The following is a 25,413-nucleotide window of genomic DNA, read 5'->3' as shown; positions in this document are numbered from 1 at the left end:
AACTCCCAGTGAAGCTAAGGTGAGTTGAGTTCACTCATCATGTAACAGTATTGTACTCAGAGCTCTTTATTTATTATATTTACTTTATTTTCTATTTCTTGTAAACCCTGAACTGGACTGATTTTTCTGATTCTTATTTGTATCCGGTTTTTAGTAAAATGTTAATAAAACAATCTTTATTTTAAATATACATTCATTAAAACAAGATAAAGCATGATCAAGTATGTTTACAATATGCTGCATGTTTTTTTTTTTTGCTTCATTCCATTCAGATACAAAATAATGTGCTACATTTTTAGATTAAGGAGTTTTGCTCATCTCTCACATTCATTATGTTGTTTAGACTTTTTTTAAGTTTAAACACACAAATCAGTTTTTAATTATAAATAGAGAGCATTTAGGTAAAAGTGTGCAAAAATAAAATATTAAAAGATTTTCTCTTATATTAGGATTTAGGTAAAAGATATATTAAAACATTTCCTGCTAGTTCTAGTATTAAGGTAAAAAGCATATAAAATCAGGTGTCTTTAAATAAAATTCTACCTTAAATCCTGATCCTTGAAATGATTTGGTATATTAGTAACTTTCTGCAAATGAGTCATCTCAATGAATTCAATGAGATTACTCACATGAGTAAAGTTACTCACATCCCCAAGTGTTTGTATGATCAAAGCCTCAATGAGGTGTTAAATATCAAATTAAAGATAGCATGTACACAGCGGCTCTATGTAACCTAAAGTAACATCTATAAAAGAAGTGCAGCAAATAGCAAAAGGAAAGCAAATAACATGCTTGGGCAAAACAAGAGAGCTAGTTATACAACATCAAGAAGTAAATGTGAAAGAGCAATCCTGCAGTGTGGGCTTGATCCAAAGCCTATTGAAGTCAACAGAAAGAATCCCATTGATTTCAATGGGCTTGGATCATGCCTTAAGAGACACAGAATTTTTTCCCCAGTATTATGGGATAATCCAGATAATTGATCTGGAGTGGGAAGTTCTTATGAAAAACATTTAAAATATTCTCTCAAGGGAAGAAAAAACTTCCTCACTAGAGTGGCGGGTCGTTGAGAGAGCAGTCTTGTTTTGAGGATGTCCTTTGCCAGGAGGTCTAAATCCAGATCCAAGTCTGAGAGAGAATACTTGCTGCAAAAACAAACAAACGAAAAGTAAAAGCTCACAAAGTTCCTTCCATAAATTGTGCTTCAAAATCTCTCTTCTGTACGGGCTTAATCCTGCTAAGTGTTGAGTGCTCTGGCTCTGAGCCAGGAAAGCACTCAAATACATGCTTAACTTTAAGCATGTTTGGAGTCCCCTTGGTTTCAGTGACCCTTCCACCCTGCTTAGTGTCGAGCATGTGCTCCAGTGCTTTGCTGAATCAGGGCCAGCACGATTACCACCTTGCAGGGTCAGGCACTACCTGCTGATTGGTCTTTATGAAGGAGGCAGTCATCGAGTCTTTCATTTTCCCCAGTAAGGGAACTTACCCAGCAAATATTACTCACTTGAGTAGTCCCATCAGTGTCAATGAGATTATTTATGTGAGTAAGGACTACTTATCCATGAAAGAGTTTGCAGGACTGGGCTCTACATTTCAAACATACTAGTAGACAGCTTTATCAGTATGAGATTAATGGTGTGAAAAAAGTGTATTTTGAGACGTTGTAAAAAGTTTAAGGCTATTCTACAGCAGCAGATTCTTTGCAGCTGTTGTAATAACTGGCAGTATAACTCAGAGCTTTCTCTGATTGAACTAGTGCCATATGCCTATAATTCAATTGCAAAAATATTAGCCTTCCGATGAAGTGAGCTGTAGCTCACAAAAGCTTACGCTCAAATAAATGGGTTAGTCTCTAAGGTGCCACAAGTACTCCTTTTCTTTTTGCGAATACAGACTAACGCGGCTGCTCCTCTGAAACCTTGAGCTCATGTCTTTCAGTAAAGGTTTTTTGTTTTTTTTAAACTATGTCTTGTTCACAGAGTTCAGAGTTTAAAATTGTCTAATAGAACTTTCTTGGTGTGCAAAACTAGTAGTTGTGATGATGCTGCCTGTGAGTATCTGTGTCATGGAGTGCATTCATTGTATGATAAATTCTCTGAAGCCAATTTTTCAGAGAAATGTTCTGGGAAACCAGGAAGTGAGGCAAGTCTTGTCCAGAAGTTGTGAGAAATCTGTGTTCCTCCTGTAAGCATTTTCTAGTGTATGCATAGCTGATTTTCAGCTTCTATACACCTGAATGGATATAATTGAGGTTCCTTTGGTGAATCCATCATAAAGCCCATGATGAGATGTTTCATACCTGGAATGTAAAAAACCCTAAGGCCCCAAATCAGTACTCCATGGTTACTCAGTGCATTTCAGGATCGGATCTCAATGCAAGACTGAAACATTGCAAACAGGTTCTCAACCCTGATGGTAATGTACATTGTTCTTAAAGGGTGAGGCCGAGAGGATAATAGAAACCAGGGGATGAACTGGAGGGTAAGAGATGGAATTCTCCAGTCTTCTTTTGCCACATCCACATTCCCAAATGACTGAGTAAGGCTTCAGGAGTGGCTGTCTTAAAGGATGGCTTCTAATCAAGCTATTTAAGTGTGAATGGAACCTATTTTAACTTCTCCCAGCAGGTTCCAAACTCAGAATGCACGTTTGGCCTGTCAAGTTGAGATCACTTGAGTATGTGAGAGCGTGAGAACTACAGAAACAGAGTAAAAGGACCAGAGGTAGTTGGGGGACACAGAAACATTGTAGTGTCTGAGGATACTGAACTTTAGAAACCACTTTATTGACTAAACTAGTTTTCAGCTTCTTTGGATCAGAGACAGGCCATTCCTTAGAAGAAACCCCGAAAGTAAACTGTTGTATCACCTCTTAACAGATGGTATGTTGCTCCATAAGATCACAGCATTCTGGACAGTTTCTGCATGTTTCCTGTGGATAGTCACTGCCTCTGTCTTTTAAAAGGGAAAAATATGTGTCTTAGTAGCCAGACAACTTATGCCAAATGTTAATACTGTATTGTATGGTGGTCACCAAGAACGTTTAAGAACAGCTTCTACCGATTCATGACATGCTTAGCTGGTTTTCTCTTATGATTGTAGTCTGCCTTTGGGGTAAATTGGGCAAGCCTTCCTCATGTTTGAGAGCACAGTAGCTGGTCAGAATTTTCCAGATTTTGAAATTTAAACATCATTTCAAATTTTGAAAATTCAAAAATAAAAAGCAGGGAATTTTTTGCTAGATCTTTTGTAAAAAAATGTTCCCCATTTTTCTATGAACAGGTCAACACTTGCTTCCTGATTTTGCAGAGGCCCTGAGCACCTGCAACTTCCACTGAAGTCAATGGAACTCAGGGTGTTAATCCACTCAGCAATTCAAGTCCTAAACTCATTGGGGATGGGACAATGCCTTACTATTAGGTACATATTATGTTAAACACATTGTTGCTACTCAGTAGATAATACCGTAATAGTAGTGTATCTCTCATCAGACATTGACCGTGCTTCTTGTATTGGGAAGGTGGCAGTGCTATTTCTTTTTTGGTGTCTGCACAACGTGTCTCAGGTGGCCTGGGACCAGGATTTTGGTCTGCTGCTTCTTCATTCTGGGCCAGGTACTGACGGGGAGCATGACATGAATGCTGATCCATGCCCCCTTAATATTGGATATTAGAGCTGTTACTAGTTTTCAAGGACTGTTGTCGGGATCAGTTATTGTTTGTAAAAGCTCTGAGATCCTCGGATGACAAGTGTTGTATCCTGACAATTATAAAGCATTTTGATTAACATCTGACTAATGGCTTTACTGGTGATTTCCTAGTCCACATGTGAGTTATAATGCAGTGAAACCAGAGAGAGTGATTGATTTCTGTGGCGTGCACAAATACTGCGACTGTGTGTATACTCACTTGGAAGTCCATTAGCCCTGGTCCTTAACCGAGAACTCTACATAAAACTCCCTGCAAACTTTTGGGAAGTTCAGCTCTGGATCCAAATTGAATGATGTGGGCTTAATCTCTAGAGATGGATCTAAATCAGAACCCAGGCTCTTCATTCCCTTCCCATCTCTCTTCCCCCACTTCAAACTTTTGAGAGATTCAGATCCAGATCCAAACGTTATGATGTGAGTCTTCTCTACTCCTTAATCAAAATGAGTGAGGTTTATTTTGACCGGAGGAACTCTGCTTCTTCCACAAGCTGCCCCTGTTGTACACCAACAGTTCAGGAAGTGAGAGGTTAAAGAACCAGCAAACAGTTCTGGTTCTGTTGTATGGCACTGCAGAGAACACCATTCCCAAAATACACAATAAACATCACTATAAAAGGACCCAGTTACTAAACACAAAGGAGACATGATGTGAAGAAAAAACAATCTGGGGAGGGACTGGATTTTCTGTGTACCTGAAAGAATCGCGAAGCTGTCTCTCTGTCTTCTTTTTCCAGCACCAGATTATCCACAAACATCCAGAAGAATGGCCTCTGACTGCTCTCTGTGGGTTTCCCGTATTGTAGGATGCGGTGATATTGATAGAAGTACCAAGCTAGGGGTGAAAGGGATGAAGAGAAAGGAAAGGGAAGAGTGACATCAAAAATGAAAGGACCAAATAGCAGAGGCATGGCTCTCATCCTGTTCTGCTCTGACTGTGGGACAATGCAGCTTTCAAAGAGAGATGCTAAGAGCCTCTCTATCACTATAGCACAAAGAGCAGTGGAGGAAATTTGAAATGAGACCAGAGAGGATAAAGTTTTAACAAGGATAAACTTTTCCATAACTTCAGTTTGAGGCATCACCATTTCTCATCTCCATAATGTGCAGCATGTAAGCAGAGGGACAGATAACAACTATAGGGATCCACTTCAGACCAGGTGCAACTTCATTGGCTTGAATAGGCACTTGCTTCTACTAGGTCTGAATTGGATCCCGGATCCGCATGGGACAGAGGCAAATTTGAGTTGGAAATGAATGATGTGCCTTGTAGTTACCAAGGGCCAGCATCTGCACATTACACGGAGGCTCTAGTAAGGGGCAGTGCGGAGCTGTCCAGACTGAGAGGGAGCACTGGGGGGCGCTTAGCCCCAGGAAAGGAGAATGCCTCCTGAAGCTCCATGGTGTGCAGGGGAATGTGGACACTAATGCACCTCCTTCAAGAGGTGCCACAGAACGATAGACTCAAGGTCAGAAGGGACCAGCGTGATCATCTAATTCTCTCCCTATGAAGCCAGTAACCACAACTGGACAATGTGTAGGGGGACAGAGCTGCTCCTCACTCTGTTTGGAGCATCAGGACCTCTCTCTGGGGTAGAGATGGCCCAGCCCTGTGCTTTCTAGAATTTCTTCCCAGCCCTTGCATAGGCTGTACAGCCCTTACAGAGGGGGAGGCTCTTCACTGCACCCTCTGCCACTACACGCCTGTATAAGGACCAGACTGGATGTGGCCCCTACAGTTGAGATTGTACGGTCACAGGATAGGAGTCTCCTAGGAAATGTCTCTCCTTTCACAGGTGATGAAATACAGCAGATTTAATACAGTTTAATGAAAACGATTGTGCGTGCTCTCTCTCTCAAATGTTGGGAAAGTTCTATGGCCTGTGTTAACCCCGGAGGTCGGACTAGATGATCACGATGGTCCTTTCTGCTGTAGCAGCACAAAGGGGCTGTAAGCCCCAGCTGATGGCTAGCCAGCAAAATTCACTTTAACCTGCCCCTCCCACAGCCTGCTGGATAGGGCACATGTCAGAGGATGGAGGGCTGCAGTCAGATTGCACAGCGTTGGTGAAATCCCACACTGCCATAGCAGTGGCTTGATGGCTGGTACAAGCCTGTGAAATTCAGAGCGATCTTGAGACTGCTGTAAATTACTCAGGGTGCCAAACTGGATCTCAGCATTCCTGGGAATCGGGGGAATAGACAAATGTTTTACAGCTGCCTTTTGCCCTGCCCCCTGTCTCCTCAGATGTACCACAAGGAGCTTTGATGCAGTTAAAGATCTGTCAGACGGATAATTTATATATCATTTTATACTCCACTGCACCTCTTACCAGGAGGGTGTTCATAGGAATTTCCAACCGGAGGAGTGGAACCAAATATGAAATCAAAAGGACCCCATTCTTTTACCTAATAAGATGTACAAGTTTCAGAACTCCTTGTTTATTTTAGAAACATTTATTCTTATTCTTATTATGATGGCTATTAAAATGTAAGCATTTGTTTACAGGCACTCAGACACTACGGTGATGGGTGTGGTATAAGAACCTGAATAGAGCAGGACCTGACGTGAGCTGTGGCTACATCTGAAGAGTTCTTCCCCACCTAGATAGCTCAAGGCAGGCCTCTCTGGGGACATCATCAGGAGTCACTCCCAATCACAGAGAATTCGGCGTTGTTCTCTTATTAAGCCCTGGAGAGCTTGTATTTAATGATTAAGTTAGCATTTAGTCATTACATAGCTCGAACACAATAGAAAACTGGAACTTGCTATTGAGTGTAGCCTGCAGTCCAGAACCCCAACTTCCAAGATGGAGTCTGACCTTTGGTCTCCGCGGCCACACCCACCACTCTTACATAACAATAGCAGTTTTTCCACACAGATTCATCCTTGTACTAAAGACAGAAAAAAGAATTATAATTGATCATTACCAACCGGTCAGTAATGCTGTGAAACCAGATTATGGAAGGCCAAATTTTCAAAATGTAACCTGTATTTGTGCACATGAAATTTTGCACTCAAGTCGCTTGCATGTGGAGTTATGACTTGTGCTTGCAGCTAATAGAAAATACATGCATATGGTTCCAAAGACAATGTGTCATCAGACACAGTGGTGAGGAAATTGCATATTCAAAGGATGAATGTCATCAGCTGCACAAAAATCTCCATCCTTCTTTTAAAGTGGGCATGGAGTTGGCATAATCTGTCAAAGACTGGCAAGGGAGAACTAGTTGTGCAGACCAGACTTTGCAGTACAAGACCACAATATGAAAAAAAACTTAAACAAAAAAAGGGAACTAGGAGTTTAGAAAAGCGACTGGTAGTGCAATGAGTGGTCAGGTTTTGAAATACTAAATATGGTTTGGGTTATGCTATTTATCCATTACTGAAATTGCATAATGGCAGTGAACTTTCAGTTTGAACAGAATTAATACCAGAGTGGCTTGGATTTCTCTAAGATTTCATTCTGAAATTCAGTTGTTGCAAAAGAAAATATTGCTACAATCTCAGGTGCCATATCTCAATTCTTGGAGCAAGGGAGGTTTTCTGTCATTTTACTGAATCCTTGTAGCATGTACATGATTAAACCATAGTTGGAGACTCTGCTATTCCATTGCCAAGCTTTTTTCACATTATACAAAGCTTGGTAAACAGAGCCAAATTTCCACTTATCCCCCCTCCTCCCCGACTGAGTAAGGAGATTTTCCAGTGGGGACATATGTAGGGCCCTACCAAATTCACGGCCCATTTTGGTCAATTTCAAGGTCGTAGGATTTTAAAAATCACAAATTTCAGCTATTTATAACTGACATTTTACAGTGTTGGAATTGTAGGGGTCCTTACCCAAAAAGGAGTTGTGGGGGGGAGTCACAAGGTTATTGTAGCGGAAGGTTGTGGTACTGCTACCCTACTTCTGTGCTGCTTCTGATGGCGGCGCTGCCTTCAGACCTGGGCGGCCAGAGAGTGGCGGCTGCTGACTGGGAACCCAACTCTGAAGGCAGAGTATGGTATGGAATTGACACCCTTACTTCTGCGCTGCTGCCTGCAGAACTAGGTCATCAGTCAGTAGCTGCCACTCTGTGGTCACCCAGCTCTGAAGGCGGCAATGCAGAAGGAAGGGAGGCAGGGTACGGTTTTGCCACCTTTACTTCTGCGCTGCTGCTGGTGGGGCGCTGCCTTCAGAGCTGAGCGCCCAGCCAACAGCTGCCGCTCTCTGGCCGCCCACCTGTGAAGGCAGCGCAGAAGTAAAGGTTGGCAATACCATGATCCCTCTTAAAATAACCTTGTGACCCCCCCTGAAACTCCCTTTTGGGTCAGGACCCCCAATTTCAGAAATGCTGGTCTCCCCCATGAAATCCGTATAGTATAGGGTAAAAGCATACAAAAGACCAGATTTCACGGTCCGGGACGCATTTTTCATGGCTGTGAATTTGGTAGGGCCCTACTCATATGCTTCTATTAGGGGCAATAGAATTATTATTATTTATTCTTTGCATTGTGATACTGCCCACAGGAACCAATCAGGCCCAGGCCCAGACCCCAGTGTGCTAGGTGCTGTACATATGAAGATATGATACCCACTTGAAGGAGCTTACGGTTGAAGGGCCTGATCCAGTGCCCATTGAAGTCAATGTAAAAATACCCATTGTCTTCAGTGGGCATTAGATCAGACCCTAAGAAAAGAGTCTGTAATCTAAGAATCCTCCACTCATACTCCCCAGGCTGGATCCAGTGTGCAGAGCAGCTCTGTCATCGCTACTGAGGCCTGGGGTAGTGCCTGATGACCATTATGTGCTCCCTTCGAGACTCAGCTTTCAGCAGCTGGATCCCCTTTGTAGACACACTGTCCACATCCCAGCTTCTCTCCTGCCCAGCTGTGAGCCCCATCCTGTAGAAGCCCTGGTGTGATGAGAACTGCTGTACAGCACAGTCTCAGTTGAGAAGAGAGGGATCCCCTGCTCTGCCTCACTTTGACCTGCCTGCCTCCCTCCCCTGGAATGATGAAGATTCTGCTTCAGTTTAGGTCTTGCCTGGCTGCCCCCGGCAGCATTCCCCTAGAATTGTCACAGCAATCAGTTAGGTAAATTCAGCACGGCGCACTGTTAATTCAGTGACATTTTCTATGTTGTACTTACATCTGTCCTCAGAACATTGGTGACATCATCTAAGTATGTCAGCCTGCCATCCCCCAAGCTGCTGCCCAAAAATCCAAGATTTTTCATCTCTGAAGAGCGGACATCAGAAATACAGACAGTGTTAGTACTAGGAACTAGTTCCCTCACTATGCACCATACTTCAGCACATGCCTAGCTTTAAGCATGTGACTGGTGGGACCAGTGTTTCAAGTTTAGCACATACTTAAGTACCTTGCTCAGTCAGGGTCCTAGCGAGCAGTGCAGTAACTGACATGTAATCAGGTAGCCCTTCCAGTAGAGAACAGTGTTGGACATTTACAGCTTCCTAACCTGACAAAGTTGGAGACAGCTCAAAATCAGGATTGTAAACCTCATATCGAGCTATGTAATGCTGCACTGAATGTCCCCACATGGCCTACAAATAGCAGCACGTTAGATAAACAACATGGGTATTAGATTGTTCTGAAAATGACACTATTTCTTTTAATGAAAAATGTGGAAAATTTTGACTTTTTTTTCTGCTTTACAGGTTTCAAAATGGATTTTTTTTTCTAAAAGTTTTCATGACATTTTCATATACAAATGTTTAGCAAAAACCACTGGTAAAATCTTTTGCTTATGAAGGGTATATGGTAAACAAAGTGATCGGTTTGTTGAAGACAAAAACAAAAACGGTTGTTGAAATAAGATATTTTATAACGTTTTGGATAAACAAATTTTTTAGCAAAACATTAATAGTTTTTTTGCTCAAAGGTAATTTTTTTTAAAAAAGCCAATTTTTGACAAAACAGCTCTGCATTAAACAATTTTTGACCAGCTCTATCAAACAGGATGATGATACCTTTGTGTGGGTCATAATGAATCATGATGGGTAAAATTTATCCCAAGTATGGGCCTCATTTGTCCCACTGGACAATGGAGTCACATCAGGGATGAATTTGGCCTGATATAGTAATAGATTTTTAATATGTTTGTTTTCAATCCTAAACCATCTATGTACACTTACCCGTGGTAATATTATCAAAAAGGGAGAGAACATTGATTGGCTTTCGTTCCCATGCGGATAAAGGCTGATAAATCTCAAGATGGTTCTGTCATAAATAAAAAAGACCCTTGTTTGTAGAACCCATTCAGTTGTGTGAATACTCAAAGTTGTACATTAAAAATAATAAAGCACAGATGCTGGCCTGTTTAGGGAGTTTGACTTAGCAGGACTATCACAGTGTAGGCAGGGGACTGTGCAGCCTAGAAAACTCCTGGTCAGGAGAGAGAGAGACAGGGATCTTTGCCTAAGAGAGTTGACATTTGAGGAGCCTGGAGCCTAGAGTGAGAACTGTTGGTGGGTCACGGAGGGGGAATACACACGCAATTGCCCTGAAATTGTGACACTATTCCTTTTTTAATTAAATGACCCACCCAGCATTGCCAGCAACCACTCCTCTCTTCAGTATCCAGTCAGGATCCCAAAATCCACAGAAGGGCATAAGGCAACTAATTGCAATGAAAAGTATTTCAGAACCTTGGAGACCCCTGGATTCTGATTAACACATTAGGAAGTAATGATTTATACATTGCAAATAAATATCCCGTCACAGTATATTGTAATTATTCTGTTACATAAAATGAGTTCCACTTCATTTTCAAACACCATCCAAATTGTCTGATACGGGATCATTTGCTGGAGAATTTAAAGCAGGATGCGATCTGAAGTATGTTTAGATAATCTGCCATGTGGCAGGTAAAATTTAAAGGGGCAGCACCCAGTACACGCAGTACTAATTTCTTATCAAACCCTAAATTGATATGCAGTGTAGAAAAATCTTAGTATAGTCTAAGACAGTGGTTCTCAAACTTTTTTTTTCACAGACCACTTGAAAATTGCTGAGGGTCTCGGTGGACCACTTAATGATTTTTTCAAATGTTGTTTGTACCATTAGCTAACTATTGTGAAGTGCTTTGGATAAAAGCGCTATATAAAAAAAACTTAATAGTCATTAACGTTTTTTTGTTCTACAAATAAAAGCATGCAACTCATATTTTAATATCAGTAGTCTTACCTTCCTAATGTGATGGATGTGCCCTCTCTCCCCTGCCACAGCAGCCCTCGAGCTGGGGCTGGGAAGGAAAGGGGTCTCTCCCTGTCTCCCCCACTGCAGCAGCCCCCGAGCTGGGGCTGGGAGGACGGGGGTCTCTCCCCCACCACAGCAGCCATAGAGCTGAGGCTGGGAAGGAGGGGGGTCTCTCCCCGGCAGCCGCAGCCCTGAGCTGGGGAAAGTTGCTTCTTTCTCTGGCTGCCGCAGCCCTGCACATCACAAATCCCCCCCACTCTCTCTTCTCACCTCACTGCCCGTCCCACCTGCCCCCTATTCCCCCCAAGGCCACCTCCTCACCTTACATGTGCGTCTTCTCCAGGGTCCAGGCACCTAATTAGTGGAGCCAGGCCTGCGTGGCTCCACTAATTAGGTGGGTGGCCCTTCATTCTCTCGTGTGCAGCCGCCCAGGTACGCACCTTAGAGGGAACTATCCGTGGACCACCTGAATGGAGTTGATGGACCACTGGTGGTCCATGGACCATAGTTTGAGAACCTCTGGTCTAAGATTTCTGTGGTGATTGTTGACTGATGCAGAACTCAGTTCTTTCAGTATTTAAGGTGGTACTTAGACACTAGGGTGATTGGCACCTTATTAAAACCTATGGTAGGAAGAATTCAGATTTTCGGCAGTATATGTCCCCAAATATTTTTATTTTTGCAAATGTCAGCCTCGCATCCCTTCTAACAGTACAGCTGATGGGGCTCTGCTTCCACCTGCTGGAGGCAGAACATATCTGACGGGTATGCTGACTGTTTCCCCTTGCAGAAGTGATAGATCTCTAAGGTCAGTTTTTTGTGTCTCCAACTGGCTGCAAGAAGAAAATTCCAGCCACCACTCTCAACTGGCACAGAAGAATAAATGATATGCTTAAAAATTCCAAAGCTGTTAAATTCTAATCGTATTTTGGTTATGACAGGAGCCTGATGCAGTTAATATATTTTATTTGTTTTAGTACAAAGAAAAAGAGTCCAGCGCTCATAAGTGAATCTAGCTCTGAATACTTTGCATGAATTCTGTATCAATTAATGATTCTGTGTGAACTAAAATGATCATTCTTTTGTCCTATTTCGATAGCACCTGTGTCCTGAAAAAAAGTGCCACATATACTTAATGATCAAGAAGGAAAATATATATAATGGATCACAATGAACATATCTTATTTTTTCCTCTCTAACTTTTAAAACCTTAAAAAAAAAAAAAAAGATTGTCAAGGTATTTTACATAATTTTTCTCCATAACCTTCTTGGAAGCTGCTTCCTTACTAAAGTGTTTCTTCTTCAGTCCCACATACACACTAAGGCCCAGAACCTGCAAACATGTAGCAATCTGTGTAATTTTGCTGATGTCCGTAAAGTCACGCACACATACATACGTATTTGCAGAATCAAAGTCCAGTGTTAATTTAGAATGCAGGGCTGCTGGGTATTGATTTAATTTTTTATAAAAAAGAGGATTCAAACATTTGTTTTGAAAACATAAGCACGTGTTGGAGCTCATTATTAAGAGAGACGGGAAGAAAGACAGGTTTTAGAGTAGCAGCCGTGTTAGTCTGTATCCGCAAAAAGAACAGCAGGACTTGTGGCACCTTAGAGACTAACAAATTTATTTGAGCACAAGCTTTCGTGGGCTACAGCCCACTTCATCGGATGCATAGAATGGAACATATAAGAAGATATATATATATATATATATACAGAAAACATGAATTTAGCCGTATGGAGTGGAAATCCATCAACTTCATGAAAAAACTCGTACAGATACAGACAGACATTATCTTCCTTTCCAAATGCAAACAGATGGACATCATACCAAAAGGACTAAAGGTAAAAAATCCATTACAATCTACATGTCACGCAGACTATGCTGAGAGATTGTGCCACACACTCTCAAAGAAACTGCAAAACCACCTTATCAACATCCTATACAGCAAATAGGGAAAGATTAAGAATGAGCTCTCAAAACTGGATACTCTCATAAAAAACCAACCTTCCACACAAACTTTTTCATGGATAGATTTTACAAAAACTAGACAAGCCATTTACAACACAAAGGAAAAAGGACACTAAACCACCTAAACTGCTACATGCCACAAGGAGCCACAACAGTAGTTCCCTTAACCCACTCAACAATATTGTTAATCTTTCCAGCTATACTCTTAGCCCGGCAGAAGAGTCTGTCCTATCTCGGGGCCTCTCCTTTTATCCCTCCAGGCCCACAAACATGATACAGTTCTGCGGTGACCTAGAATCCTACTTTCGACGTCTCCAACTCAAAGAATACTTCCAACACACCTCTGAATAACATACTAACCCACAGAATCCTTCCTACCAACACTACAAAAAGAAGGATTCTGCGTGGACTCCTCCTGAAGGTTGAAACAACAGACTGGACTTCTACATAGATTGCTTCCGTTGACCTGCACGGGCTGAAATTGTGGAAAAGCAGCATCACTTGCCCCATAACCTCAGCTGTGCTGAACACAATGCCATCAACAGCCTCAGGAACAACTCTGACATCATAATCAAAAAGACTGACAAAGGAGGTGCTGTTGTCATCATGAATAAGTTGGAATATGAACAAGAGGCTGCTAGGCAGCTCTCTAACTCCACATTCTACAGGCCATTATCCTCTGATCCCACTGAGGATTACTAAAAGAAACGACACTATCTGCTCAAGAAACTTCCAGAAAAAGCACAGGAACAGATCTGTGCAGACACATGCCTAGAACCCTGACCAGGGGTATTCCGTCTGCTACACAAGATCCATAAACCTGGAAATCCTGGATGCCCCATCACCTCAGGTATTGGCACCCTAATAGCAGGATTGTCTGTCTATATGGACTCTTTCCGCAGGTCTTACACTACCAGCACTCCCAGCTACCTTCGAGACACCACTGACTTCCTGAGGAAACTGCAGTCCATCGGTGATCTTCCAGAAAACACCATCCTGGCCACTGTGGATGTAGAAGCCCTCCACAGCAACATTCCACACAAAGATGGACTACAAGCGATCAGGAACAGTATCCCCAGTAATGTCACGGCAAACCTGGTGGCTGCCCTTTGTGACTTTGTCCTCACCCACAAGTATTTCACATTTGGGGACAATATATACCTTCAAGTCAGTGGCACTGCTATGGGTACCCGCATGGCCCCACAGTATGCCAACATTTTTATGGCTGACTTAGAACTACGCTTCCTTAGCTCTTGTCCCCTAATGCCCCTACTTTACTTGCGCTACATGGAATCATAGAATATCAGGTTGGAAGGGACCTCAGGAGGTCATCTAGTCCAACCCCCTGCTCAAAGCAAGACCAACCCCCAATTTTTGCCCCAGATGCCTAAATGGCCCCCTCAAGGATTGAACTTGCAACCCTGGGTTTAGCAGGCCAATGCGCAAACCACTGAGACATTGATGACATCTTCATCATCTGGACCCATGGAAAAGAAGCCCTTGAGGAATTCCACCATGAGTTCAACAATTTCCATCCCACCATCAACCTCAGCCTAGACCAATCCACACAAGCAGTCCATTTCCTGGACACTACTGCGCTAATAAGCAATGGTCACATAAACACCACCCTATACCAGAAACGTACTGACCACTATACTTACCTACATGCCTCCAGCTTCCATCCAGGACACATCACAGGATCCATTGTCTACAGCCAAGCTCTAATATACAACCACATTTGCTCCAATCCCTCAGACAGAGACAAACACCTATAAGATCTCTAATAAGCATTCTTAAAACTACAATACCCCCCTGCTGAAGTGAAAACACAGATTGACAGAGCCAGAAGAGTACCCAGAAGTCTCCTACTACAGGACAGGCCTAACAAAGAAAATAACAGAACGCCACTAGCCGTCACCTTCAGCCCCCAACTAAAACCTCTCCAGCGCATCATCAAAGATCTACAACCTATCCTGAAAAATGATCCCTCACTCTCACACATCCTGGGAAACAGACCAGCCCTCGCTTACAGACAGCCCCCCAACCTGAAGCAAATACTCTCCAGCGACCACACACCACACAACAAAAACACAAACCCAGGAACCTATCCTTGCAACAAAGCCCAGTTCTAACTCTGCCCACATATTTATTCAAGTGACACCATCATAGGATCTTATCACATTAGCCACACCATCAGGGGCTCGTTCACCTGCACATCTACCAATGTGATACATGCCATCATGTGCCAGCAATGCCCCTCTGCCATGTACATTGGCCAAACCGGACAGTCTCTATGCAAAAGAATAAATGGAAACAAATCTGATGTCAGGAATCATAACATTCAAAAACTGGTAGGAGAACACTTCAACCTCTCTGGCCACTCAGTAAAAGACTTTAGGGTGGCAATTTTGCAACAGAAAAGCTTCAAAAACAGACTCCAGTGAGAAACTGCTGAGCTTGAATTAATATGCAAACTAGATACCATTAACTTGAGTTTGAATAGAGACTGGGCGTAGCTGGGTCATACACATATTGAATCTATTTCCCCATGTTAAGTATCCTCACACCTTCTTGTCAACTGTCTAAATGGGCCATCTTGATTATCACTCCAAAAGTTTTTTTCTCCTGCTGATAACAGCGCATCTTAATTAATTAGCCTCTTACAGTTGGTATGGCTACTTCCACCTTTTGATGTTCTCTGTATGTATATATATCTCTTCTTACTATATGTTCCATTCTATGCATCTGATGAAGTGGGCTGTAGCCCATGAAAGCTTATGCTCAAATAAATTTGTTAGTCTCTAAGGTGCCACAAGTACTCCTGTTCTTTTTTTGGGAAGAAAGATAGGTCAACGGTTGGGTCCGTGTCAGCCTTGACTCCTCCATCCCTTTACTTTTCTATTAAAAGTTAATGGAGACGCTCCTTACAGATTCCTGATCATAGAAGCACTTCAGTTTCACACGCCATCTCTTCTTCCTCTTCAGCAACCCATGTGAACTCAAGGGGAGGCACATGAAACACAGCCAGGTATTCGTTGCTTTAACTTTCTCTGCAGTACCAGGACTTACAAGAACATCCAGACACTCCAGGCAATAGCACCTACACATATTAAATAAGAAGTCAATTCAGTGTTTAAACAGGTCTTTCCACACATTCTATGCTAGCCAGCGGCTCAGTTTAACTGGTTTGGTTCTTTTCTGATTTTTAAAATCATATTCAAGAGAATTATCTTTTTCCTCAGAAATGTTTCGCTGAAGATGCTGGTACATTATCTGCTATATGCTAAAGCACCTTAGCAGTGTAATATCCATGAATGATCCCCTTCTGTGTTCCTGGCCACACCTTTAAAACAGTCAAAGTTGAGGTTGATTCAAAGGAACAATCCCAGTGTTTATGCAAAACTCAGGGTACGGTGAGACTGGAAGCACTGGGAATTTAGTTTGTTTTCAATCAAATGACCAGCCATGCTAGATATGTCCAGTAAAAACCCACATGCTTTTTATTTTTATACCAAGTCTAAAGAGCAAATCAAGCTCCCATTGAACTCAATGGAAAAACAATCCCCCACCCCACCCGCGACTAATATGGGAATTAGTTGGGGCCTGAATGCATTACAAGGAAGCTCCTGTTTATGTGGGGCACAACAACTAGGGAATAAGCTTTAGGAATGAGACAAGGGGTGTTTTTGCAGGGTGGGGAAAAAGGGGACATCCAAGCCAGGACAACCTTGAAGATTAAAGTTACCTCAAAATGGGGCAGCTGTCTGTTAGCGAGAAGGGCAAATATTTGGCTATTTCCCCTGCCAGCTGTGCTCAGAGCATTGACATGTTCTTCACTCTGCTGAATCATCACTTGTAGAAGTACATCCTCCATCTCCGGGTGGCGATGGACATGCCAAAGGCTAACCTTAACTCTGGGTGCTGATGAGCTTGGCAAAAATGTTATAGGGTGAAATCTTAGCCTGAGGGAAGTTAATGGGAGTTTTGCCACTGACTTCACTGGGTACGACTAGAGTTCAAAAAAACCCCTGCAGCAGCAAGTCTCAGAGCTCAGGTCTACAGACTCAGTCTTGAGCTATGGTGCTAAAAACAGCCCCCCCCCTTTGCCAGGTCTCAGAGCCCGAACTCCAGCCCGAGCAGGAATGTCTATGCTGCTATTTTAAGTGCTGTACCACAAGCCTGAGTCTGTAGACCAGAGCTCTGAGACTTGCTTTTTTTCCTTTTTGCAGTGTAGAGGTACCCACTGTGGGCAGGATTCACCCATGTGTACAGCTGGTGATTTGTAAGGTGCCACTGTTGTACCTCTTCTCCCTCTCCTCCCCAGTTAGCCATGTTCAAATAAGCTGTTTTCTTACTCTACTAGAACATAATACATGTGCAGACAAACATTATGACAAAGTGTCTTGAATAATCATGTTTCCTTGACATGTTTGTTTGCAGAATTTCATTTCTTTATTCACATTTATAACAGGGTTTTTAAGTGATGAGTGTTTCTTTAATCCTTACCCTGCTGCTATCCTGTGGATAATTTGTGTTGAATTACTTGGGGAACTACAGGTGATTTAAATGTGTATGTGAGTGCTGGGCATGTCAAAACCTGCACACCCAGACCAATATAAGGTAAAACAATGATAGGAGGTGAGCACAGTGCAGGTCCTGATCTAAAATCCGACATCCCAGCACCCCAGGCTTATCGGAACTTTGTAGCTAGCTCCAACCTCAGTGAACTGAAGCAGAACCCTGCACGCAGACCCGCCCCATCAAACTTTGTGGAAGTTTAGAACTGGATTTGACCCCTGTGGCTTAGGGTATGTCTATGCTGCAGTCATTGGGTGTAGCCATACTGAACTAGCTTTAATTTGCCTAGCTGAGGCCCCAGAGCAGTGAAGCCGTGGCAGCAAGCACTTCAGTGTGGGCCAGGCCCACAAGTCATTACCCAGGGTTCTGGGCCAGTTTTTACTGCCTACGCTGACACGTGCAGCTGCACTGTTCTGGCACCGAAGTTAGCTAGATTAAAGCTAGCTGGAATATGTCCCCTCGAGCTGCAAACACATGTTGTCATTGCAGTCTAGCCATATCCTCAGGCCTACCCCTACTCTTTACCTATTACAAGTTGGATCATCGCACATTAGCAGAGTCTTCCCTGAGCAGCAGATCGTACAAAAAGCTTGAAAGCCATCCTCATCATACAGGAAAAATGTTTCCAGAAAGTTCTCCTTATAAAACAGCAAACTATGGTTAGTTGCAAAAAATAGGTTTATTTGATAAAATGAAACAAGCATACTTAGCTGTGTTTGCTTTGCACATGAACTTCATTCTTGTGTTTTTAATTTTTTTATGTGGCACCATTACTGTGCATGGTGCTTTGCAAAGAGATCGTAAGTTTCCTGCCCCAGGAAGCTGAATGTACAACTGAATGTAGACTAAATACTGACAAAGGTGGTGAAGAATAGGATGTAACATGAAAGCAATGTGATATATTAGATAACTTTAGCCATATAATTATAATACCTAAGTCTTACATGGTGCTCCTCATCAGTAGATCTCAAAGGGAGGCAAGTATCAATATCCTCATTTTACAGATGGGGAAACTGAGGCACAGAAAGGGAAGTGACTTTCCTAAGGTCACCCAGTGGGCAAAACAATAATATATCAGTTCTAATTTTTATAAAGTATTATTTTTATTCGTGTATGTAAACTCTAGTGGGAACCAAATTAAAGGACACTGAGTTGAGGCATGTGTGTGGCTGGTTAGTGACACTTTCTTATACATTTAGGCCAGAATGGGACCATTCTGATCCCCTAGGATTTAGAACCTCACCCAATCATTTCTGCACCAAGCCCATAGCTTCTGTGTGAGCTACAGAATATCTTTTTAAAAGTTGTGCCATCTAGATTTAAAGCCTTCAGATGATGGAGAACCCACCACATCCTTAGGTTAGTTGTTCCAATGGTTAATTACCTTCACTGTTCAAAATGTCCACCGTATTTCTAGTTTGAGTTTGTCTAGCTTCAGCTTGCAACCATTGCATGGGTGCTGGAACTCAGGGTGCTGGGGCCGGGGGGAGCTGCCACACTCCCTGTCTTAAAGTGGTTTCCATTATATACAGGGTTTACAATTTGGTTCAGTGTCTTTCAGCACCCTCACTATACAAATTGTTCCAGCACCTCTGAACCACTGGATGTCAGTATCCCTTTTTCTGCTAGATTAAAGAGTTATCTATGATCAGAAATCTTTTGCCATGTAGGTACTTACGGACTATGACCAAGTCACCTCTGACCCGTGTCTTGGATAAACTAAATAGACAATGTTTCTGAAGTCTCTCATTGACTTCAGCGGATCCACTTCCAGCTGATAATAATAGGCAGGGGGGCTGCCTTATTGAGCCATATGAACTACCAACCGTGCATGGAGTACAAATTCCTCCGTGAAACAAGGGATGCTGGGTATGAATCTGGAAGCTGCCACAGCAGATGCAGATTTCTATAAAACACAAAGAATGTCCTATCTCAAAATCTAGTATTGTTTAATTTCAGCCTCTCTCATCTATTTCTTTTGGACAAGATGCAGAATTTTCTAGACATTGCTCTGAAACCTGAGAGGCTAGGCGTTCCCAGATTAGTAACTCCTATTATTACATGCTCAGCACATCTGTTAGAAATGAAAAACAGTGACAAGAATATTCTTTAATGATCTCTAAAGAAGAGTTTTAAGAATACGATCCTCATCTGCACAGCAGAAAGTATAGGAAAAGGGCCAATGTTACTAATAAAGCCAGAGGGACATTGTGTTTTTAATACAAACTATTTTAAACATGGTCAATACAAGAATCCACTTCCAGCTGAGATAATTTTCACACTACTCCTGTGGACGTTGCCTATGAGCCACTTCTGTCAAGGTCACGTGCTAGAGACCTGCCAACACTTCCAAATCCACCGGATTTGTTCTTAAGGGCTAGATTTTCAATGATGCTCTCTGACGTAAAGAAAAACATGTACATCATCTCTTTTAGCCAGATCTTGCTTCAGATCTCTGTGCCCATTCAGCTTTCATTTTCTTTTTCAAAACTGCCAGTTAATGTAAATTTTGCTGATAGTTCTTGTGATGAGTCCATTAGATGCTGGTCTAAGCCCACCAAATCATTTTCTATAGGCCAGGAAACCACCAAATGTTAATGTCTTTCAGGCACTAATAACCTGCGGCAGATTTAAATTAGTGAACCAGAAGTGAGGATGGCTGTAATCCCAGTCCTTTAGGGCAGCCATTGTATGCCAAATTCTTTTAACGTATTTTTGTTTATGTTTGATTACCCCATATTTTTGGATATTGCTTTTAAGTTGGACACCTGATTTTTATGTCATATTGGTTAACATGCAGTGTGACATGGCTAAATGGCCTATTGGTTTTAGGTAATTTAATTTGATTACTCACCTTCAATACGCCTTTGGTTTTCATTTACTTCATGTGCAATAAAATCTGGGGAAAAACAAAATGTAATACTAATTGTTTATTTCTTCAAAAACTGGAAGAGCAACAATCCTTAAGAGTTGGCACAACCTGTATTTTCTGCTATACAAACAAAAGGGTTCCCTAGGGATTTATGAGCCAGTCCTTCAAGCCCTCCCCATGAAGAACTCCCATTCGAGTCCCTGTGAGTTTTGCATGCAGCTGGCTTTGAGGATCAGTCCTATCGTTTTGCTCCTCTGTTTCCTTTTTGTAGATCAAATAACTTCACTGACTCATGTCCACACAAGTGTAAGATTGTATGCTGCTTTAGTAGACACACACTCTGCAGGTCAAGCTGCTGCAATGTTTTAAAGAAACAGGCTAGAGTAGAAGTGTCAACCTATTGTGAATTCCTTCTGAAAACACTGATACCTCTGTTGGGGCTTGTGGGTGTAGCAGGCATTATTTCTTCAAGAGAGTCAAGACAGATCACATCAGAAGAAGTGCTTTCTTCGTCTTGCAGCTCTATCGCTTGAGGGGGGAAAAAAACCATGCAACCGTAAGTTTCCTGGACAGTAACTCCACTTTTAGCGATATTGTGATTTTCTAAGCAAGAAACACCACTATAGCCAGGTGACACCACTGAAGGTTTGCGACTTCTATTTCCATACTTTTGGAAACACCAGTCTAGCCCACCCACATTCACTGAATTCTTCAAACAGCTGGGAAGATAGGTATTTATACAGCTGATCCATGCACAGTTAGCTGAAGTGGGGGGAAGATCATTTATTATTCTAGTGTGCAGAGTGGCCCAACCCTCCCTCCTATGGATTGAAGTGTCTCTTGTGTCTCCTAGAAGTCATCAGAGCATCAGGCATTCAGGGCCTGGGCAGCCCCCGCTGCTTCCAACCCCTACCATCGCCTGGACGGTGTCACTGACAACCCCCTGGTTCCAAAGGCATTGCAGCCTCAGGCGGGCTCCAGTCATTTCCTTTGCTCACTTATTCCAGAGAAGCTGGGCTCCACCTCCTCCAGGTCCTCTGCGCTGTCTGTGTCCGACAGGACCAGCGCCGGCTCTCCCTGGGCCATGCTGTGTCTATATGGACCATACGCAGGTCCGCCCGGCAGCAGTAATGGCACGTAGGTGCGCCGCCCGCGGCGACGAACGACAAGCTTGTCCAGCGCTACCAGGCGGTGTGCTGGGCGCGGCTCGCCGCGCGGGGGGCGTGGTGAGTGAGTCTCTTGCAGGGGGGTCTGGTGGACGCTCCAGGGAGAAGGTTTTGTGCAGCGGGGGGGAGGGGGGGAGGGAAGGGGAAGCTTTTTTTAAAATTAATTTGCCAAGGAAATTCCAGCCCTGAGAGATCGTAGAGATTATATGAACTATCCAGCACCTAAGGGGCGGGTGTGTGTTTTGCAATGCTGGCTGCGTCAAGCCCAGCCTCCCCGTTTTAGACTTAAGTTCATGCCAGAAGAGCAGCAACGTTCTTCAGTTTTTCAACCTGTGGTCAATTTCAGTTACAGACTGAAAACAAAATAAGCAGCTTTTAAAAGAAATGTGTGTCTGTGTTAGAATTATCCTGGACTGTATTTCATGTGTTATGCACAGGCTACAGTCTCTCATATCTTGCTTTGTATACACACAGTACTATAGCTGGTGCACAGTACTGTCTGCATGCATATATATAACACAGAAGTATATATCCAGTGTGGTGTATGTCTATCTCACATAAGTATCTATCTGTGTTACAAACCTGTTATAAAATTAAATAATTTATTTTCAAAACTCCACAAAACAGTTATTTTCAAAAAAGTTTAATATATATATATAGTTTATAAAAACACTGACAACCAAATGAACTTTGCTGTTAGTCTAATTTTATGATTATTCCACATAAATACATAAATATATTGGGAGATTTTTGCTTTGGATGCACATAACAATTTTTTTAAAGGTAACAGGACAAGGGTCTGAGCTGATGAAAAGAAACCTGGTTGCATTTGTGTACATAACTATACCCCTTTGCTAATTGAATTAAGTTATTGCTAAGTGAGATGTTTTTGATTGAAGGTGTTAGTGTAATTCTTGCCTTAGTAAGCCACCAGTAGTGATATTGGATACCGAATGCCCTTTCTTCACAGAACTAGAAAAAGATAAAGATCAAAAACGTCAGTAGAAAGGGCAGATACATCCCTGCTATTGGTAAAAACTAAGGATTGTGCATGAGGATAAAACATATGCTGGGACACTAAGGCTGCAAATAGATGCATCTAAAATCCACATCACCAATCCTTACTCAGCAACTCCAATGTCTAAATTAATTGCCTGCTAACTGACTTAATTTATGCTGGGATAGTGAATGTTCTGGTTTGTTTATTGTTAGTTTTTCTTTTCATTAGCAGCTATCATAATAGAAAAATGAAGATGCTTAATGATGGGGGTGGTGGAAATGGTTCAACATGTTTAATTTATTAATGTAGGAGGATTCTGTATTTTCTTGAGGCAAAAACTTTAAGGACAAATTAGATATATGGTACAAAGAAGAAGCATAGAACACACTATTGAAGACATACAAGACCTGGATTTTATTGTTTTTAATTGATCAAAGCTCCCACTGATGTCAGTGGGAGTCTTGCTTGGCGATGGCAGAACTTGGCCCAATCTGTAGATAAGGTCTCTCTGTTGGTGTGGTGGTTGTCTTTAAATATTAAAATAACCTTCTTGTTTTATTTGAACTGCCACACACTTAAAATAAATGAGATCTTACTTTTATTTTCATTTAAAATATCTTGGCCTCCTTTCCCACTTTCCCATTCAAATTAGGCACTGTTAAAATCAAAAACATTAATTTGTGCTGAACTATCAAAATGTATTGTTTTACTGTTAGTGTGAATTAATTTATATTTCTGTTGATTTAGGTGAAATACAATACCAATAACCTTTAGTTATCAATGGGCTTGACTTTTGTTGTGTTGGTTTACTTTCTTTAATTTCAATTATAAAACAATAAAGAGAAAAATACCTGCTAGATTAATGCCTTGTGGTGGGGTGGTGCCCCACTCCCAGGCAAGACTGGGCTGAATCAGGCCTGAGAGGCTGCGCAGACCTGCAGCCAATCAGAGAAGGCCTGAGGAGAGCCAATCAGAGCAGGGAAAGAGTCAGCCAATCAGGGCCAGGCTAGGCCCTATATAAAGGCTGCCCAGGACCAAAGCAATCAGTCTCTCTCAGATGGGAATGTCTGTCTCCTGAGCTAAGGAGACCAGCACCCTGGATAGCGCAGGCTTGGGGGAGCAGAAGAGAGCTCCAGCCTGATACCTCTCAGACTGTGGGCCCTGACCAGAAGGGCCTAGAGGGTGCAAGGAGTCAGAGGGGAAATGACCCAGGGAGGATGGATAGTTGAGGGGAGAGAAGGAGGGCAGAGAGGCTGCCACTAGAGGGTCCCTGAGTTGGGACCCAGAGTAGTGGGTGGGCCTGAGTCTACTCCCCCCTTTCCCCCTTGTATAGCACCTGGCTGTGGAAGAATGGCCATGATAGACTGGAGCTGGCCCTTGAGCAGAGGGGCTAGACCTTTGGGGCTGTGGTTGGCCACTGTGGCAGGAGAGAACTGGGAAGACTGCTGTTAACCCCCCTGGAAGGGGATAAGGATGGACTAGGGTGCACTGCCGGAGGCCAGTGTCCTGAAGTGGATGTTGCCGAGTGGGGAGCAACGTAAGTCCGGATACCAACGCGGGAGTAGACAACGGATGGGATGCCACCGGCAGATGGCGCTCTGCAATGGACAGAGTTAATTCCTAGACATGCCAGTGGGAGGCGTGGTGGTGGTGAGTCCCAACCCTGTCACATGCCCTAAGGAACTAAATAATTTTCAGGAGGAATCTGAAGCAGAAGTAGTATCTTTCCCTATCCACCAAAGAGATGGGCCATTCAGAGAGGGCCCTGATCTAAAAACTTCAGCTCTGGATTAAAACTTTCTCAAAGTATGGGTATATTTGGGTCTGTGGTGATTTGGTTCAGCTCTTCATAGAGATGGGCAAGCAGCAAAGTTCAACTCCAGATTAAAATTTCCACAGAGCTTTGAGGTTTTGGGATCTAAGCCTTTAGAAGCCCCATCTCTAATGAGAAGGCTTAGCCAATGAAGTATTTTGATTCACTAATTCTTAAGTGACTCTCAGGACTGAGGTTAAAGTAAGGTGGACAAACCCCCTCTCCTCTCCTTTTCCCAAACATGGGGAAAAGTCCGCTCCCTCAGGACTCCCGCTCCTGTCTCCTCTCCCCTGGTTGGTAAAGTAAGGACTCTTCAGGCAAGAGAATCTGAACAGGGAGCAAGATGTAGCTTCACTGAGACGCTTCTTAGACTACTTGGCTTCTTACCAGCAGCATGAGCAGATGAGAAGAGGTGTCCTCTGTTTGCTTCTTCTGCACAAAGATCTGTCTCCTCAGCAGCTCCCTCTTCCCTTCAGAAGCAGAAGGGAAGGGGAGCCTCTGTAGCAGGCTCTAAGGGGAGAGAAAGATAGACAAAATATCCCCAACACATACTATCTCCTCTCCCCAGTCTCTCTTGAGGAAAAGGACGTCATGGCCAAAAAAATAGCTCCCGCTCTCCTGACTTTCCAGAGATAAGTGGGAAGGTGAAAGGGAGAATGTGCAACCAGATGGGTGTGAGTGGAGAGAGCAGAGGAGGGAGAATAGAGCAGTTAGGGGACAGGAAGGGGGATTATATATAAGTAAAGGAAGAAGATGGTGGGAAAGTGAGTGGGAAATAAAAAATAAAGTCACATAGAAAGACTGATGCCAAAGGAGTGCAGTAAAATATTACATTGATATTTGATAGGGATGTCAGGGGACATCAACTGTGTATGAAGCGGGGACCTGAGAGCTGTTTTGCCAGGGAGATAATCACACGAGTTCAGTGGTCTTATGGATCAGAGAGAAGATGCCTAATCTTATATAGTGGCGCACTAGAGGTTTGGGTGTATATTTGTAGATGTTTTAGCAGATAGTGACATACTGGGTAAACTATTATTTTTTTTATACAATGTTTCTTTTGAACTTAGTCTTCTAAAATGCTAGAAATTACATCCAA

At 42.7% G+C, this 25,413-nt stretch overlaps 1 protein-coding gene across 1 annotated transcript; it reads right to left on the bottom strand.

Moving 5' to 3' along the window:
- Positions 1-1,000: 1,000 nt before the first annotated feature.
- DNMT3L (DNA methyltransferase 3 like) lies at positions 1,001-21,421 on the bottom strand. The gene is made up of 12 exons (XM_073328424.1): positions 21,334-21,421; positions 20,765-20,863; positions 20,318-20,362; positions 19,290-19,369; positions 17,989-18,101; positions 15,814-15,985; positions 9,848-9,932; positions 8,842-8,930; positions 6,039-6,114; positions 4,401-4,540; positions 2,869-2,954; positions 1,001-1,145 (listed from the first exon to the last, which is right to left on the bottom strand). The coding sequence occupies exons 1-12, from the start codon at positions 21,419-21,421 to the stop codon at positions 1,001-1,003; spliced, it is 1,218 nt and encodes a 405-aa protein (XP_073184525.1).
- Between the last annotated feature and the right edge of the window lie 3,992 nt (positions 21,422-25,413).

This window comes from Lepidochelys kempii, chromosome 1, assembly GCF_965140285.1.
Source record: "Lepidochelys kempii isolate rLepKem1 chromosome 1, rLepKem1.hap1, whole genome shotgun sequence".
Taxonomy (NCBI): Eukaryota; Metazoa; Chordata; order Testudines; family Cheloniidae; genus Lepidochelys; species Lepidochelys kempii.
This window is presented reverse-complemented; position numbering and strand designations above follow the sequence as displayed.

What these genes read in the sequence shown, in the direction of transcription:
- DNMT3L (XM_073328424.1), bottom strand. Translation starts at nt 21,421, where the DNA reads ATGGCCCAGGGAGAGCCGGCGCTGGTCCTGTCGGACACAGACAGCGCA. An exon ending in CCAATGTTCTGAGGACAGAT is followed by an intron (nt 6,115 to 8,841) that starts GTAAGTACAACA and finishes ACATCTTATTAG; the next exon opens with GTAAAAGAATGGGGTCCTTT. An exon ending in AACATACCATCTGTTAAGAG is followed by an intron (nt 1,146 to 2,868) that starts GTGATACAACAG and finishes TTGTTTTTGCAG; the next exon opens with CAAGTATTCTCTCTCAGACT.